The 17,152-nt window shown below is 34.5% G+C and overlaps 2 protein-coding genes and 1 long non-coding RNA gene across 3 annotated transcripts; 2 read left to right on the forward strand and 1 right to left on the reverse strand.

Annotated features, from left to right (window-relative positions):
* The first annotated feature begins 2,793 nt into the window (after nucleotides 1-2,793).
* Nucleotides 2,794-5,085, forward strand: LOC132167543 (benzyl alcohol O-benzoyltransferase-like). Its single transcript, XM_059578547.2, has 2 exons — nucleotides 2,794-3,369; nucleotides 3,817-5,085. Exons 1-2 carry the CDS (start codon nucleotides 2,911-2,913, stop codon nucleotides 4,720-4,722), a joined length of 1,365 nt encoding a protein of 454 aa, XP_059434530.2. The 5' UTR covers nucleotides 2,794-2,910; the 3' UTR covers nucleotides 4,723-5,085.
* Nucleotides 5,086-6,469: 1,384 nt separating this feature from the next.
* Nucleotides 6,470-9,502, reverse strand: LOC132167563 (uncharacterized). Its single transcript, XR_009438690.1, has 3 exons — nucleotides 9,294-9,502; nucleotides 8,128-8,798; nucleotides 6,470-6,781 (listed from the first exon to the last, which is right to left on the reverse strand). It is a non-coding gene; the product is annotated as an uncharacterized LOC132167563 (long non-coding RNA).
* A 961-nt stretch (nucleotides 9,503-10,463) lies between these two features.
* On the forward strand, nucleotides 10,464-14,553 carry LOC132187910 (benzyl alcohol O-benzoyltransferase). Its single transcript, XM_059602335.2, has 2 exons — nucleotides 10,464-10,973; nucleotides 13,156-14,553. The coding sequence occupies exons 1-2, from the start codon at nucleotides 10,527-10,529 to the stop codon at nucleotides 14,047-14,049; spliced, it is 1,341 nt and encodes a 446-aa protein (XP_059458318.2). The 5' UTR covers nucleotides 10,464-10,526; the 3' UTR covers nucleotides 14,050-14,553.
* Nucleotides 14,554-17,152: the final 2,599 nt, after the last annotated feature.

Here is a 17,152-nt window from a genome sequence, read left to right on the forward strand (position 1 = left end):
TATTTGAAATTATGTTAAAGTTCTATAAATAAAGTTATGTACTCACCCACAAAATTTTATCTCTAGAATTCTTATATCTTTTCTTCTAGATAACACAAAGAAAAATTTCAAGAAGATCTTCCCTCCTCCCCTTTCATGGTAACAGTGCTTAGTGTCTTCCCTATATGTTCCTCCGGTTTTCATTTATGGCGGGTTGTTTTAGATCTTGTTTGTAGATCTAGATTCAGATCTAGTCTCTTCAACCTTAGATCTCATCATTTTTTTCGACTAAGGCGTGTCTTTTGAAAGGATGTCTGCGATGCCGTGCTCCTTCGCTGCTGCTTGTAGGGTTTTTGTTTTTTGTTTTTTATTTTTTTTGTTTGTCCTGACCTTCGAGTTGATGATGGATTTATTGTCCTAGCATTCGGGTTGAGGATATAGTAGATCGGTGTGAGAGCTTAACTCTCACGGCCGAATTTTTAGTTTCTAGTTGTTTTTTTATTTTTGTTTTTGTATTTGGGCTACCCATGTCCTAAATCTAGTCTGCACGAAGCATATATATTTCTTAAATGTAATTGTACATAGGTTAGCGGAAGCTTTAAGTAATTTTTATGACTTTGTAACCTTCATAGCTTTTGGCTATGATTTTTCAGAAATGTATGCTCAGTGATATAAGAGTTTTATGCTCCTGAAATTTTATCAATGGAAGTTCCATATTAAAAAAGGAAAAAAAAAAAATGAAGAAGAAGCTATGTACTCGAAGTCAAATTATTCAATAAAAGAAAATATGTAGCTTATAAAACTTTAATGTATAGATGTATATTATATATCAAATTCTATTTCCTTTTATTATTATTATTATTATTATTATTATGCTTTTATATTTTGATCAAATAATGTGTTTCCACATGTGGGAGAATGTGAAAGGCAATATATGTAAAGTTCGTGTGTGCATATTGACTTGGTGAATGTATCATATCTGCTACTGTGTGTGTACGTATGGTGTGCATTGTATGTAAACTTTGTGCGGCGCCGGTGCGATGTACGTGTACACATTCTAACATCACATTCAAAACGCGTAATTTTTATTTTTTCTAATTTCATTCACGTGATTTGATTCCACATTTGTCAGAATGACATTTACATCATCTCGTACCTATGAATGGTTAGAAACCTCAACTTTATGAGAAGATCGTTGATGTGGTTAGCATTTCTTTCTACTTTTTTAAATTTAGTTTTTATTTTTATTTTTTTAATAAAAAAGTAGTTATTTAATACGTGTTTTACTCTATTTCAAAACTAACTTTTTTTCACACAAGAGTTTGATGTTTAATTTTTCTCTTGTTAGCTATTGAAGTGTAAACCCAAATGCAAGCTATGGCAAGTAATAAATTCTCAGTAAGAATGAGATCGATCCAAAAAAAATGTAAAACACTAAAGTAAAATTTCTATTATTGTGCAGAAAAAATAAAACATAGTTGATTTTAGTTTTGCACTATAAAGTGGAGCAATGGAATAGAAAGTAGATTAAAATTAAATTACGCAACTAAACTAATGGTCTGTTTGAGATTGCAATTTAAATAAGTGTGATTTTTAAAATTATATTTTTTAAAATCGCTACTTTTTAAAATCGTAAAGACGTTTGGTAAAATATGTTAAAAATTACTTTTTTATTAAATATTTGTTATGAGAAATCATGATTTTGGTTTAAATTCGCTCATTTTCAAATAAGTAGCCCCTAGTCTGCTTATAGAAAATCTCATATTTTTATTTTATTTTAAATTAAGTACTGTTTAAATTACAATGCAAAACACTTTATATTTTGCAATATCTTTTAAAAACACAAATTATTCTTACGAAATGGCATATTATACTAGACTTCAAGCTAAAAATTCATAACCATAGGAATAAATTCTATAACTAATGTACTAAACATCAAAGTTTAACTGAAATAAATAAATAAATAAATAAATAAAGCAATAAAAGAAATAAATTGTCAATTTGGCTCCTTCCAAAGTCGTTGTCCCGTGTTGGCATAGCAAAAGGCATCCTCAAACCTACGGGCCCCACGTCACCTCTTCTCAATTATTATTGCTGAGGTGTGATACAGTCACAACTTAAACCTAACTTTAACTCAACTTATACATCAAATTTTTCTCTCTCTCCCTAGTTTGAGGCTCTCTCTCTCCTCCACAGTTGTTGTGCCTTTATCATTTTCCATTATTGCTTGTCCTATTTTTGGTCTTCTTGTATGTGGGCCCCACGATTTAACTCCTTATTTCTTGCTCTTTCACACGAACCCCCTCAATCTCTTGTTTTCTTTCCAAGAAATTAAGCAATTTTAAGCTAATTATCGGAAGTGGTCGGTTCACACAAGGGAAGTGGTCGGTTTACCTTTCTCATGTGCCTTTGTTATGTTCAACGTGATCCTCAGAGTCATGATTAGCAGCACGCGTCGTGCGTGGCACGCCCACGCACGACAGTGCAAAAAATTTTTTTTTTTTTTTTTTTTTTAAAAAAAAAATTTTTTTTGCACGCGGCATCCATCTTTACCCTGATCGTCATGTCTGTATAGGGTAAAGATCAACAGCACGCGGCATGCTTTGCACGCCCGTGCTGTTGATCTTAAAAAAAAAAAAAAAAAAAAAAAAAAAAATTTTTGCACTGGGCGTGCCACGCCCACGCGTGCTGCCAATCAGTGCTCGTCTGTATATATTTCAAAGTTTGGCAGACATATAACCAGCTCTGAAGTAGAATATATATATAGTCTTAGAAGCCAAGAAAATCGCGAAACCAAAAACTTGTATGCTTTATTCCTCATCTGTCTCTATAAATACCACTTGGAAAACTCATCATAACACACACTACCAGTCTACCACAACCAAATTAACTTCCCTTTCTTACTTTTATCAGACCTCCCATTTTCTAGGCATGGCAGTGGCAGGAGCAACAACTAGCTCTCTAGTATTCACAGTGAGAAGGTGCAAACCAGAGCTGGTTGCTCCGGCTAAGCCAACACCCCATGAATTCAAACAACTCTCTGATATTGACGACCAAGAGGGTTTTCGATTTCAAGTCCCAGTGATACAATTCTACAGATATAATCCCTCCATGCATGGGAAAGACCCAGTCAAAGTCATCAGAGAGGCACTTGCACAAACGCTAGTGTTTTACTACCCCTTTGCCGGCAGGCTCAGGGAAGGGCCTGGCCGGAAGCTTTTTGTAGAGTGTACCGGCGAGGGTGTTATGTTTATCGAGGCCGATGCTGATGTTACTCTTGAGCAGTTTGGAGATGCTCATCTTCAACCCCCATTCCCATGTATGGAGGAGCTCCTTTTTGATGTTCCCGGCTCTGGAGGGATCCTTAATTGCCCATTATTGCTTATTCAGGTACATGTTCCGCCTAAAGAACTCGTCAACCTTCCTTTTTTTTCTTTTAGATTTAAATGTCATGTAGATGTGTTAATCATTGGATGATTATTCCAACGAAACAAATCTCACACCTTTCCAATGATGCGTTTTCTAAGGCAGTAAGCGTGTTTCACATTATTAGAAGTGGGATTTTAAACTAAATTAAATATGTTCGTGTTTTTAAATTACATGCAAATGGTATGCTTTCAAAAGTACAAAGTTTTATTTTCAAAAAAAAAAAAAAAAATACAAAGTTTTACTAGTCAAACCATAATTTTATCAAATTTTTAACGACCTTTTTTAAAATCACATTTTTAAATAGCAAGCACGTCATCAAATAAAAGTCAAAAAAAAAAAAAAAAAGAAAGGCGCTTCACAACTATATATGTAAACATCTAGTTGCCCTTTTCTTGTGTTGATTGGCAGGTGACACGTCTCAAGTGTGGTGGATTCATCTTTGCCCTACGTCTTAACCACACAATGAGTGATGCTACTGGGCTGGTTCAGTTCATGATGGCTATGGCCGAGATGGCACATGGTGCACGTGCTCCATCTATCCAACCCGTGTGGCAAAGGCACCTTCTCAATGCGAGAGACCCAACAAGCGTGACGTGCACACATCGAGAGTATGACGAAGTGGCCGCCACCTTCCTCTCACTTGACGACATGGCTCACCGCTCCTTCTTCTTCGGCCCTATTGAGGTGTCTACCCTCCGTAGATTCATGCCACGTCACCTGAGCCAATGCTCCACATTCGAGATAATCACCGCCTGCCTTTGGCGTTGTCGTACCATAGCGCTACAATACGATCGTGACGAGGAGGTGCGCGTGATGTGCATTGTAAATGCACGCAGCAAATTGAACCCTCCGTTACCGACTGGTTACTATGGTAATGTTTTCGTGTACCCCGCAGCGGTAACAACCTCTGGGAAGCTATGTGAGAATCCATTAGGTTACGCTGTAGAATTGGTGAAGAAGGCGAAAAAGGAGGTGACAGAGGAGTACATGCGATCATGTGCTGATATGTTGGTGATCAGAGGTCGACCCAACTTCACTATGGTGCGATCTATCGTAGTGTCAGATGTGACACGTGCCGGATTTAGAGAGGTAGACTTTGGATGGGGCAAGGCAACTTATGGTGGACCAGCAAAAAGTATGGAGGGAGCGGGGAGCATAAGCTTTTATGTACCTTACAAGAACAACAAGGGAGAGGATGGGATCGTAGTCCCAATTTCCTTGCCTGCTCCAGCCATGGAAAGATTCATCAAGGAGTTGAATTGCTTGTTGACTGACAAGCCAATAATTACTGGCCTGAAAAAATCCAAACTTTGAAGCCAATAATACGACTCAAATGTGTTGAAGAGTGGATGTAATATATATATATATATATATATATATATATATATATATATATATATATATATATATATATATATATATATATATATATGTCTGGTGTGCATTTTTCTAACCTTTCTGGTCAACCATATTTGAATCTTGCTAGGAACGAGGTATTTGCCTCAAAGTTGATGAATGTTATCAATTCTAGCAAATAAATAAAAGAACATATAGCACAGTTCTTGCATTGAAGCTTACTCCGGTCTTCCGTGAACGTCACGGCAATGGACCCTCTCCATTTCACTTGAAATGGAGAGGATCCTTCTCCGAACGTCGACGTTGAATTATTGAAGACCCGAAGACGCGTTCTATTTATTGAAGATTTTACCACGTTGTTGACTTGATGTTTTCAACATCAACTACAAACACCAAGTTCACATATAAAAACGTCTTACATGTGATAATACTAAATAACATTTTTCTTAAAATATTACACAACTTGTACGAATTACGAACCTATAAGTAGTCAAAAAGAAGAGTACTTGAGGTCATTAGCTAATCTAGCGGCGGGCGATTAAGGGCCGGCCCGACCTCATTGATTGTGGGTCCGTTGTACGTACCTTGTGTTGGCTATCATACTTACAGGTTGTTTAGAGGTGTACTTTGGGTGGAGCATGGCGGCTAATGGTGAGCCAGCCAGCCAAGGGCGAGCCCCTAGCTTCCCCAGAGTGGCAAGCTTTTATATTCCTGCGAAGAACAACCGTAGAGAGGATGGCATAATGGTGCCAGTTTGTTTGCCACCGACAAACCTTGGAAAGATAAAGATCATCAAGCCAGTTCGTGGCCGGCAAACTTCTAAAATTTGAACCCAATTTATCCACTTCGGTTATAAATTAAGAGGGACTCAAAATTTGTTGATGAGAGAATGGAATTAGGGGAGGGGGGAATTCAAGTTTGAGTAGTGCAAAGAATGTTTATAAGACTATATGAAATTATGAATCAATTCTAACCCAATTAATTTAATTAAACACGTTAAATTTTTCAACCTTAATCCTCTAATTTTATTTTAGGTTCATGTTAGATTCGTCGGTCATGTCAAAAATTACATGTCATTTTATGTCACATGTCTGGTTCATGCACTACAAAAATTATGGTCAATAGCGGCAACCTTAGTGTTGCCGCTAATATTTTTTTTTTGCCGGAAAAAATGGTTCAAAATGGTTCTAAGGTTGCCGGTATTGTATATCATTAGCGGCAACCTTTAAGTTGCCGCTATTTGTATGTCATTAGCGGCGACATAAAGTCGCCGCTAATGATATAAGAAAATTAAAAAAAGTCAATAGCGGCAACTCTATTGCTCTATCATTAGCGGCAACCCATAGTTGCCGCTATTTATCCAGTATTACCGGCGACAGTAATAAGAAAATTAAAAAAAAAATTGGAAAAGGTCAATAGCGGCAACTTGGAGTTGCCGCTATTGCTCTATCATTAGCGGCAACTCATAGTTGCTGCTATTTATCCAGTATTACTGGCGACTTACCGTTGCCGCTATTTGTAATAAGAAAATTTAAAAAAAAAAAATTGGAAAAGGTCAATAGCGGCAACTTCAAGTTGCCGCTATTCCTCTATCATTAGCGGCAACTTAGATGTTGCCGCTAATGAATTAAAAAATAGAAACTCAATAGCGGCGACCTAAGGATCGCCGCTATTGGAAAAAAAGAAAAAAAAAGCACATATATATATATATATATTCATATGCAAACACTACACATTTGAACCAAGAAAGAAAAAACTCCAGAATAACAAATTCACCGTCAAAGCCAATGTTCACAGAAAAGAAAACAACATATGCAAGCTCAACTCAAAATTACAGGGGACGAAAACAAAGACCCAAATCCATAAACAGCCCCAAAACATGAAAATACACAGACCCACGTACATACCAGGAGGATGTGCGTATGTGGGTCGGATCCGATTCGATTCGATTCGATCTAGGTCCGTCTATCTTCTCCTTCTCCTTCTTCTTCTTCCTCTTCCTGTCTTGTTGATTTCGCTGTTTCTCGGAGTGAGATCAAGAGAGAGAGTGAGAGTGAGAGAGTGATTTTATTTTGAGTCAGAGTGATTTTCGGACTTTGAGTCAGAAAAAAAAAAAAATGGTATGAAAATTTCATAAAATTTCAGAAAATTAGCGCCAATTTCAGAGATGGCGCTAATTTTATTTGGTACAATCAATAGCGGTGACTACAGTCGCCGATAATTATCTCAAATAGCGGCGATCCAATATGTCGCCGCTATTTGAGGTATTTTTTTTTTATAAAAAAATTATACTTACAATTTATTTATTTATTTTTTAATTTTTCTCTTGTAATATGTTTTTATTATTACACTATTAACTAAAAATTTTCGTTTAATAAATTTTTATGATAAAAATAATTAAGTTGATATTTATCTTAAAATTAATTATAAAATAATACAAAATCCAAAGATAATATAAGATCAATATAACTAAGGCACTAAGATAATATAAAAAGCTTACAGTTCAATTGAATGTTCGATCGAACCTAGAATTGTATCCAATTTGATCTATCAATTGATCATACCATGATCAATTGAACTAATTCATTAGGATCGATCGGATGTTTGTTTTTTTAACTTTTCTCTTGTAATATGTTTTTATTATTATAATATTAACTAGAAATTTCTGTTTAATAAATTTCTATGATAACGATCATTAAGTTGATATTTATCTTATAATTAATTATAAAATAATACAAAATCCAAAGATAATATAAGATCAATATAACTAAGGCACTAAGATAATATAAAAAGCTTACAATTCAATTGAATGTTCGATTGAACCTTCAATTGTATCCAGTTTGATATATCAATTGATCATATCACGATTAATCGAACTAATACATTAGGATCGATCGGATGTTTGATCGAACATTTAATCCTATCACGATCAATCGAACTAATTCATTAGGATCGATCGGATGTTTAATCGATCATTTGATCCTATCACGATCAATCGAACTAATTCACAAGGATCGATCAGATGTTTGACCGATCATTTGATCCTATCACGATCAATCGAACTAATTCCTTATGATCGATCAGATGTTTGATCGATCGTTTGATCTTATCATGATAGAGAGAAGGGGTGAGTTCGACAACTCAGTAAGTAGCCATAAAACCAAGATGCTATAAAACATGCTATACAAATTTCTATGTCAAAATCTCAGTTATGCACAATAACAATTTAGGCAGAATAACATAATTAACAAAATAAGCATGATAGTTGCAAAATGAGTAATTGACAATTAATACAGAATCGCAAGTAAGTTATGAGATATGCAAGCATTTCATTTTGCTTTTCTTTTAAAATTATTGTCTTACCCTTTGACCCGACGCCACAATTTTACTGTGAGCAGCGCACGTTGGCGTGTCCCAAATGACCTATATGCTCATCTTGTCGTCACATGGGAGAGTTACCAGGTTGGGAACTTCCCTAGGTGAAGGCCACCTGGCCGGTAGCACACACCTTCTCGTAACCGTCATTCGGTGTGCTTGCCATGCTACCCTATATGGTACCGATCGTCACTATAATCATGTCTCGGGTTAAACGTTTTTAATCATGAATGCACATATAACATTTCATATGATTTGTAAACTCATCTGTAACTGTATATTGTGCCATGAATGCACATATAACATTTCATGTGATCTGTAAACTCATCTGCTATGCCATGAATGCACATATAACATTTTATATGATCTGGTAAACTCACCCGTACCATGAACTTTGAGAGCTCTTTTCATTCATAATTGCAATCATGTATAAATCATGAAATATGGTAACTGTATCAAAATTCTTAAACAATGACATATGAACTTGTCATTAAAATATGGAAGGAAGTGCAATTGAAAATCATGTAAGTGGATTCTTTATAAAATCTCCAACATTTTTCAAAAGATTTATAATAAAAATTTGTTGGGGTTTTTGGTGTTGTGTCCCCTTACCTGGCATTGCATGCCCTTATTTTGAATCCGCATCCAACTCACAATTCCTAGAACGGAGGTAAAAATTACCTTAGTCATTAATTCGTTTTCAAGTCTCAATCATGCATCACTCTAGTTGCTAAGGATCTTAACTCTAATCTTTATCCTACCATCGTCTATCCTTAGCCAAAAACATTATAGTGACATCAACCCTACCATGCTTGATTTATATGCCTCACATAGAATTCTAATAATCAACTCCACTAAGGCCTTAATTTAACCAATTGTTTTACACTAAAATACCAAGGTTATAACATTCTTATTATTTTAAAATCATCCGACTACAATTAACAGCTTAAGAAGTCTATCTAGCCAATATATCGCTATCTTCCTAAGCCATTTAATTTAGCAACTTACTCCTAATATCAAAAGCTTAGAAACATTTACGACAATCACTCTAATTATCATAAGATGTACTAGCATCTAAACCCAATAAGCATCAACTTGATATTAGGAATTTAGCTACATACTAAAAAATACCATAAAAGATATGAAAATATTACCTTGGAGAATTCTCATATTTTTTATTTTATTTTCCTTCTTCCTCCTCTTTCTTTCTTTCTCTTCTCTCTTTCCTTTCTTCTCTCTTTTCTTTCAGTCTTTTCTTCTCTCTTTTCTCTTCTCTCTTTCCTTTCTTTTCTTCCTCTTTCTTTCTTCTCTTCTTCCGGATCTCTCCCTCATCTCACGCTCACTTGAGCTGTGAGCAATTGAGTGGATGTCCCACATACATTCAACTTCTGCTACACACAAGACAGGTGTGAGAAATGGAGAGAATTGCTCCTTGTGAGCTTGCCACGTGTGGGACATTTGCCCCACATGCACTCCACTCCAGCTACAACAAAGACAAATCTCCAGGAATGTCTCAAGAGAATGACACCTTAGAACCCCAGGTGTTCACCGAGAAAGCAAGGGCAACATGTTATATAACACATGTACCTTTAGGTGTCAACCAATCAACTTATCATGTAAGGCCATGTGTCATCTTGAACTTGATGACTTGTCAAACAAACTCCTCATGCATTTACATTAAAACGTGATTATAAAAATCTACAATTAATCCTTAATGAACCTAAACCTTTTGACTAACATATACCAAAAAATCGTGGCTTACAGACATCATTAACCCATCCAATTAATTTCCCAAATCACAGGTACTTCAACTACTCCGCAGCTTGACCTATTAAACTTCGGAAAATCATAACTTTTTCAATTTATCTCCAATTGACACGAAATTTGGCTTGAAATTTTCATCATTCAAAGATCCAAAACATATCCAAAAATCATAGCAACCCATAACATTTTGGTACCTCAAAACGCACTCGAAATCCTGTGCCTCTGTTTGACTGAAATTCCTGTTTTGACACTTGAATTTTCTAAAAATCATAACTCCTTCTACAAGTGTCCAAAAATCATGAAACCACTTTTAAAATCTTTATTTCTTATCATTCTATAAGCTATGAAAACATTTTTATTTAAGGTCACTCATATAAGTTTTGGCGTCCAAAACAATGTGACTTTTCTTTCAATAACCCACTAAAAATTTAACTAGCAATTTTTTCATCATCTTTTACATTAAGTCTATTTACCTAACTCCATATAAATCTTAATAAGATTTAAGTCTATCCAGCACCGAAGTAGCAGTATGCTTTCTTCGTATCTCTCTATAAATACCACTTCAAAAATCCATCAGAACACACACTATCACAACCAAATTAATTAACTTCCATTTTGCAGGCATGGCAGGACTGACACCCTCTCTAGTATTCACAATGCGAAGGTGCAAACCAGAACTGGTTGCTCCTGCTAAGCCAACACCACATGAATTCAAACAACTCTCTGATATTGATGATCAAGAGAGTCTTCGATTTCAAATTCCAATTATACAAATCTACCGATACAATCCCTCTATGCATGGGAAAGACCCTGTCAAAGTCATCAGAGAGGCACTTGCGCAAACGCTAGTGTTTTACTACCCCTTTGCCGGCAGGCTCAGGGAACGGCCTGGCCGGAAGCTTGTTGTAGAGTGTACCGGCGAGGGTGTCATCTTTATCGAGGCCGATGCTGATGTTACACTTCAGCAGTTTGGTGATGATCTTCAACCCCCATTCCCATGCTTGGAGGAGCTCCTTTTTGATGTTCCCGGCTCTGAAGGGATCCTCAATTGCCCATTACTCCTTATCCAGGTGCATGTTTACTAAATAACTCATCAACTTGTTCTTTTGTTTTTGTTTTTGTTTTTTAATCATTTGATGATTATACCCAAAAAAAAAAAAAAACAAAAAAAGGAAGAAAAAAGAAAGAAAGAGGTTTACTTGGTTCGTGGAATAGACCCTACAATTAATAAGAATAATTACTTTTATATTCTCTTTCTAGGACTTGAGAAATGAAATAGATTTTTTTAAAAAAAATTATTACTATTATTTTATTTTTTTCAAACTAAAAAAAAAAAAAAAAAAAAAAAAATCGCAAAACCTAGAGCCCCTTTTGGAACCCCTTTCGGATCTTGAATTTTCGTAACTTATGCCTATTTTTCAAGAATTTTACATCATAGTGAGCATTTCCAATGGAGGAGCCATATTTTTATGTAAAATTGCTTCTCAAAACTCACTTTTATTTAGTTTAGTTAAGCCATTTTTAAATATCTTTATATCTGGTTAGCTATATTTCTATCTATTCTATTAAAATATTATTAAAAGCAATAAAAATTTTGGAAAAAATTAAGAGAACATGTGAGAGGAAAAATACGAAGAGTTTTGGAAAAAAGAGAACATGCCGAGAAAAAGTAGGAAAAGATTTGGAAAAAAGAGAAAATAGGTGAAAGAAATAATGAAAAATAAAATAACTCTCTTGAAAAATGCTGCTACATTTAGCTTTTTTTTAACTCTTCTAATCAAATATCTATTTTACATTTTCTTTTGGCTACGTCAATGTAGCTAGTAGGTTTTTTAAACATTTAAAGAGCTATTTTAGATAAAAGTAACATTTGGCTCTTCAAATGTTTAAAAAATCTCCTAGATACATTGGATTAGCCAAAGAAAATGTAAAATAGATATCTGATTGGAAGAACTAAAAAAAAGCTAAATGTAGCACCATTTTTTAAGGGAGCCATTTTATTTTTTATTGTTTCTCTCACCTGTTTTCTCTTTTTTCCCAAATCTTTTCCTACTTTTTCTCTGCATGTTCTTTTTTTCCCAAAACTTTTCCCATTTTTCCTCTCACATGTTCTCCTTTTCCCAAAACTTTTCTCACTTTTAATAATATTTAAATGATATAGATAAAAATGTAGCTAATCGGATGTGGATGCATTTAAAAATTTATTAGCTAAACTAGATAAAAGTGAGTTTTGAAGAGCCATTTTACATAAAAATTTAGCTCTTCCATTAGGAATGCTCTAATGGATGAAAAGGCAGTTATAATTAATGGTTAATGGCTAAAATCATTATTCGTAAAAAAATCAAGGTGAGCATTTAACACTTGGAACTGAAATTCAAACAAGCTAGTATACTTCCACCAACACTAGCAGCACCCCCCCCAAAAAAATCAAGGTAAGCATCCAACACTTGGAACAGACATTCAGACAAGTATACTTCCACCAACACTAGTAGCCTATCTGACTATTGAACATACTTGGAATTCAGAGTATTAAAGACCAAGCAGTACAGAAACAAAAGATCTGATATGCAACTTTTCAATCCGTCCAAAATAAAAAATACACAAAACTTAAATTTATATGAATTGACACTTTATCCTCCTGAGTTGATACTTTACCCTCCCAAAACTTAGTTACTTCGGGGGTAAAGTGTCAACTTAAAATACTTCAGGGGGTAAAGTGTATTTCATAGGGTTAAGTGTCAATGTCAGATATTTTGGGGGCGTAAAGTGTCACTTTTTAAACATTAGGGTTAAAAGTGCAAATCTATAGATAGTTCAGAGGAGAAAGTGTATTTTCCCCGAATACTTATTCTGCATTTACCAAACAAGCTCTAAGTGCATTGGCACTGTGATTTTTCATACCTGAGGTGTGATTTTAAATTAAATTGTAGAAAATGTATTGTTTGTGAGTTCCATGTTTTTTTTTTAAAAAAAAAAAAATCGCGTTTTCAAATCGCAGGCAAAACAATGTGTTTTTAAAAGAGTACGATTTTAAATACTAAACTGTAATTTTAAATTTTAAATTGTGATTTTACCAAATATTTAATTACATTTTTAAAAATCACATTTTCAAATTAAAAGTTGTGAAATCACAATCCCAAAGGGATAAAAAAAAACTCTTGAAACATTCTAAAGTTCATATATGTAACGTACTTCCCGTACTGCTAGTACTATGTAAACATCTACTTATCCTTTTGTTGTGTTGATTGGCAGGTGACACGCCTCAAGTGTGGTGGATTCATCTTCGCCTTGCGCTTCAACCACACAATGAGCGATGCCGCTGGTATGGTCCAATTCATGACAGCCATGGCCGAGATGGCACATGGTGCACGTGCCCCATCCATCCCGCCTGTGTGGCAGAGACACATTCTCAATGCAAGGGATCCACCGCGCGTGACTTGCATACACCGTGAGTATGAAGAAGTGGCTGATACCAAGGGCACAGTCACCCCAGTAGAGAGCATGGTCCACCGTTCCTTCTTTTTCGGTCCCACTGAAGTGTCCGCCCTTCGTAGGTTTGTACCACATCACCTAAGCCAATGCACCAAGTTCGAGGTGCTCACCGCAAGCCTATGGCGTTGTCGTACCATAGCACTCCAACCCGATCGTGATGAGGAGGTACGCATGATATGTATCGTCAATGCACGTGTCAAATTGAACCCTTTGTTACCCACTGGTTATTACGGTAACGGTTTTGCAATCCCGGCGGCGGTAACAACCGCCGGAAAGCTATGTGAGAATCCTTTAGGTTATGCCTTGGAATTGGTGAAGAAGGCCAAAAACGATGTAACGGAAGAGTACATGCGATCGTTAGCTGATTTTATGGTGATCAATAATCGACCCCATTACACTGTAGTTCGATCATACCTGGTGTCAGATGTGACACGTGCCGGGTTCAGAGACGTGGACTTTGGGTGGGGCAAGGCGGCTTATGCTGGGCCAGCCAAAGGTGGGGTCGGGGTTATCCCTGGAGTGTTGAACTTTTATATAGCTTACAAGAACAGTAAGGAAGAGGATGGGATAGTGCTCCCAATTTGCTTGCCTGCCCCAGCCATGAAAAGATTTGCGGAGGAGTTGGATTACTTGTTGACTAAACAAGCCCATTAGTGGCCACCAAAAATCTGGCCTTATTAGTTATTATATCGTGCCTGTGAACCAAATTTTCTGATGGGTGTTGTAAGATGCATGGGAGAGAGAGACTCATATGGTGAATGTGTCATATCCGCCACTGTGTGTGTATGGTGTGTATTATATATATGTAAACATTTCTATTTTCAGTTGGGTGTTGTAATATGCATGGGAGAGAGAGACTCCTATGGTGAATGTATCATATCTCATATATATCTGATACTGTGTGTATGGTGTGCATTATATATATGTAAACATTTCTATTTTCTGTTGGGTGTTGTAATATGCATGGGAGAGAGAGACTCATATGGTGAATGTATCATATCTCATATATATCTGATACTGTGTGTATGGTGTGCATTATATATATGTAAACATTTCTATTTTCTGTTGGGTGTTGTAATATGCATGGGAGAGAGAGACTCATATGGTGAATGTATCATATCTCATATATATCTGATACTGTGTGTATGGTGTGCATTATATGTAGACTTTTCTATTCACATGAAATGTTACCATCACATTCACATGATTCCACATATATATGCCAGCATCACATTTATATCCTACTTGGGCTTTTCTTTTCTTTTTTTTTTGAGCAAAAAAGGTAAGTCAGGTAAACCAATTGTGGTTAACCTACCTTGGTTACGTAGCATTTACTTACTAAGAGCCACACAGGAGAGCATCAATAGAAATCAATGTGACTAATACTAATTAAGTATATGTGGAGATTTTTCATTACAGAAAATTGAACCTATATTTTAGTATATGTCTAACCACTTTGGAGATTTTCTTGGCCCATTGAACAATCACCCTTGATGGTTACCTATGACTGGTTAGAAACCTCAACTTTATGCAAAGATTGTTGTTGTGGCTAGCATTTCTTGTGAGTTTTTTAAATTTAGTTTTTTTTTTTTTTTTTGAAAGAAAAAAGAGAGAAAATTCAAAAGGTCGTCATTTAATAAGTTTTTTACTTTATTTCAAAACTAATTTTTGTCACACAAGCTCTTCAAATATTTAGACCGTTTGCCATGCACGGACCCCTTTCACTTGCTTCAAAAAGTGAAAGTCAGGAATAATATATATGTAAAGAGTAAAGAGTTTGATGTCTATTTTTTTTTTAACCAAAAAAAAAAAAAAAAAAAAAAAAGCATGTAATAAATTCTCTGTAAGTATGAGATCATCCACATAAAATGGTAAAATATTAAAGTAAAATTTCTATTATTGTGCAGAAAAAAAAAAAAAAAAAGTGTTGATTTTGGTTTTCCACTATAAAGTGGAGTAATGGAATAGACTTTGATTAAAATTAAATTACATAACTAAATTAAATAAATTGGCATTGGAGAAAATTAATGAAAGACACCAGGGTTTCAAGGATCCACCTAACATTATATTATTACATATTTGTGAGACATATAATTATAACTCAACTAGATAAAAAATAAATTATCATAATCAGAAGATAAAACAATAAAGCACTCGTAAATAAAATAAAATAAATTAAATATGGTTTAATTAAGAATTTGATTTTGATAACATGACATAATTATAAATTCGAATCATAACAAATCAAATAGGATAAGCATTTGATATAAATGAAAATTATTACAAATTAAAATAAATTTTGTTTAATTAACTGGGACCACGTTTAATGAAGCAGAGGTCACTAGTTCGAATCTCTCTCGCCTTCTTGTGCGGACATGTAAAAAAATAAATAAATTTTTTTCTCATGAAACTAATTTCATATTAACATTATTCCTGACATTCTATTATTAATCTATAAAAAATAAGAAAGAGTTTCAAGAACGCGTAATAAAAATACTAGACTTCACCTCTAACCCTTGCTAAAAATTTTGCCACTCATAACTATAGGAATAAATTCTATAATTAATGTACCAAATTTTAATGGAAATAAATAAATAAAAACAAAGCAATAAAATAAATAAATTGTCAATTTGGCTCCTTCCAAAGTCGATGTCCACTCCGTTTCTAACGGTAGTGTTTGCCAATGGCCTGAGCTGGTACTGTACCATGCCCTTCCTCAATCTAAAAAAAAAATCATTTCATCTCAAAAGTAATCTCAATATTTCTACTTTTTATACCACATCAATCATTTTTTATTTATTATTATTCAAATAAAAAAATCATTACAAAATAAATTTTTTACATTTTTTCATATAAAATATATTTTTTTACTTTTTCCCATAAAATATTTTTATTAAAATCAATCAAACACATATTCATAAAAAAAAAAATTAAAAAAAAAATGCTACAAGCCCTGGCCACTGCAAACACTGCCAACGTTATTAAACTCCTGGTCCTACTTTTCTTTCTTACGTTGTTCATGTGTGGCAATGTGGCATGGCTAAAGGAATCCTCAAACCTGTGGGTCCCACGTTACCATGTCATTTTATGTTACATGTCTGGTTTATGTTGCGTAAGTGGTCGAAAACATGGATATTAAAGTATATATGTCAATCATAATTCGATCCATTTAATTAAACAGGTTAGTCTCCTCAACACTAATTCTATAATTTTGTATTGAGTTCGTATTAAATTCGTAAGTCGTGTCAAAAATTATCTACCCTAAATAAAAAATATACACAATAACGGGTGTTTCTGATGAGGCCTTTCCGGCAGTATTATGTAAGATAATTTGGCTGATCATAAGTCAAAGGAGCTAACAAACATGAAACAACAACAACTATTAAATAAGAAAATATGTAGATCAGAAATTAATCACTGAAAGTAACGTAACATGCAGCTTCTAACAATCGTGAATGACTCAATTAATACTCTAACAATGATAGGACGACAATCTTCACTACAGGTGGCAGTGGGTAGCTGACTCCCACAAAACCTTCTATAAGCATGTGATAAGATTTGTGTGGATGACGATATTTATCTAAATTTTTGGTTCGGAATTTAAAAAAAAAAAAAAAAAAAAAAAAAAAAAAACACAAAGAATACATATATTTAGAAAGTGACATTTGAAAATAATTTTATTCAATTTCAAACAATAAAAATAGGAAAAACTTCATTTTACACCTTTGAACTACCAATAAACAAAGAAACCTAACAG

This window comes from Corylus avellana, chromosome 2 (genome assembly GCF_965113065.1).
Source record: "Corylus avellana chromosome 2, dhCorAvel1.hap1.2, whole genome shotgun sequence".
Lineage (NCBI taxonomy): Eukaryota > Viridiplantae > Streptophyta > Magnoliopsida > Fagales > Betulaceae > Corylus > Corylus avellana.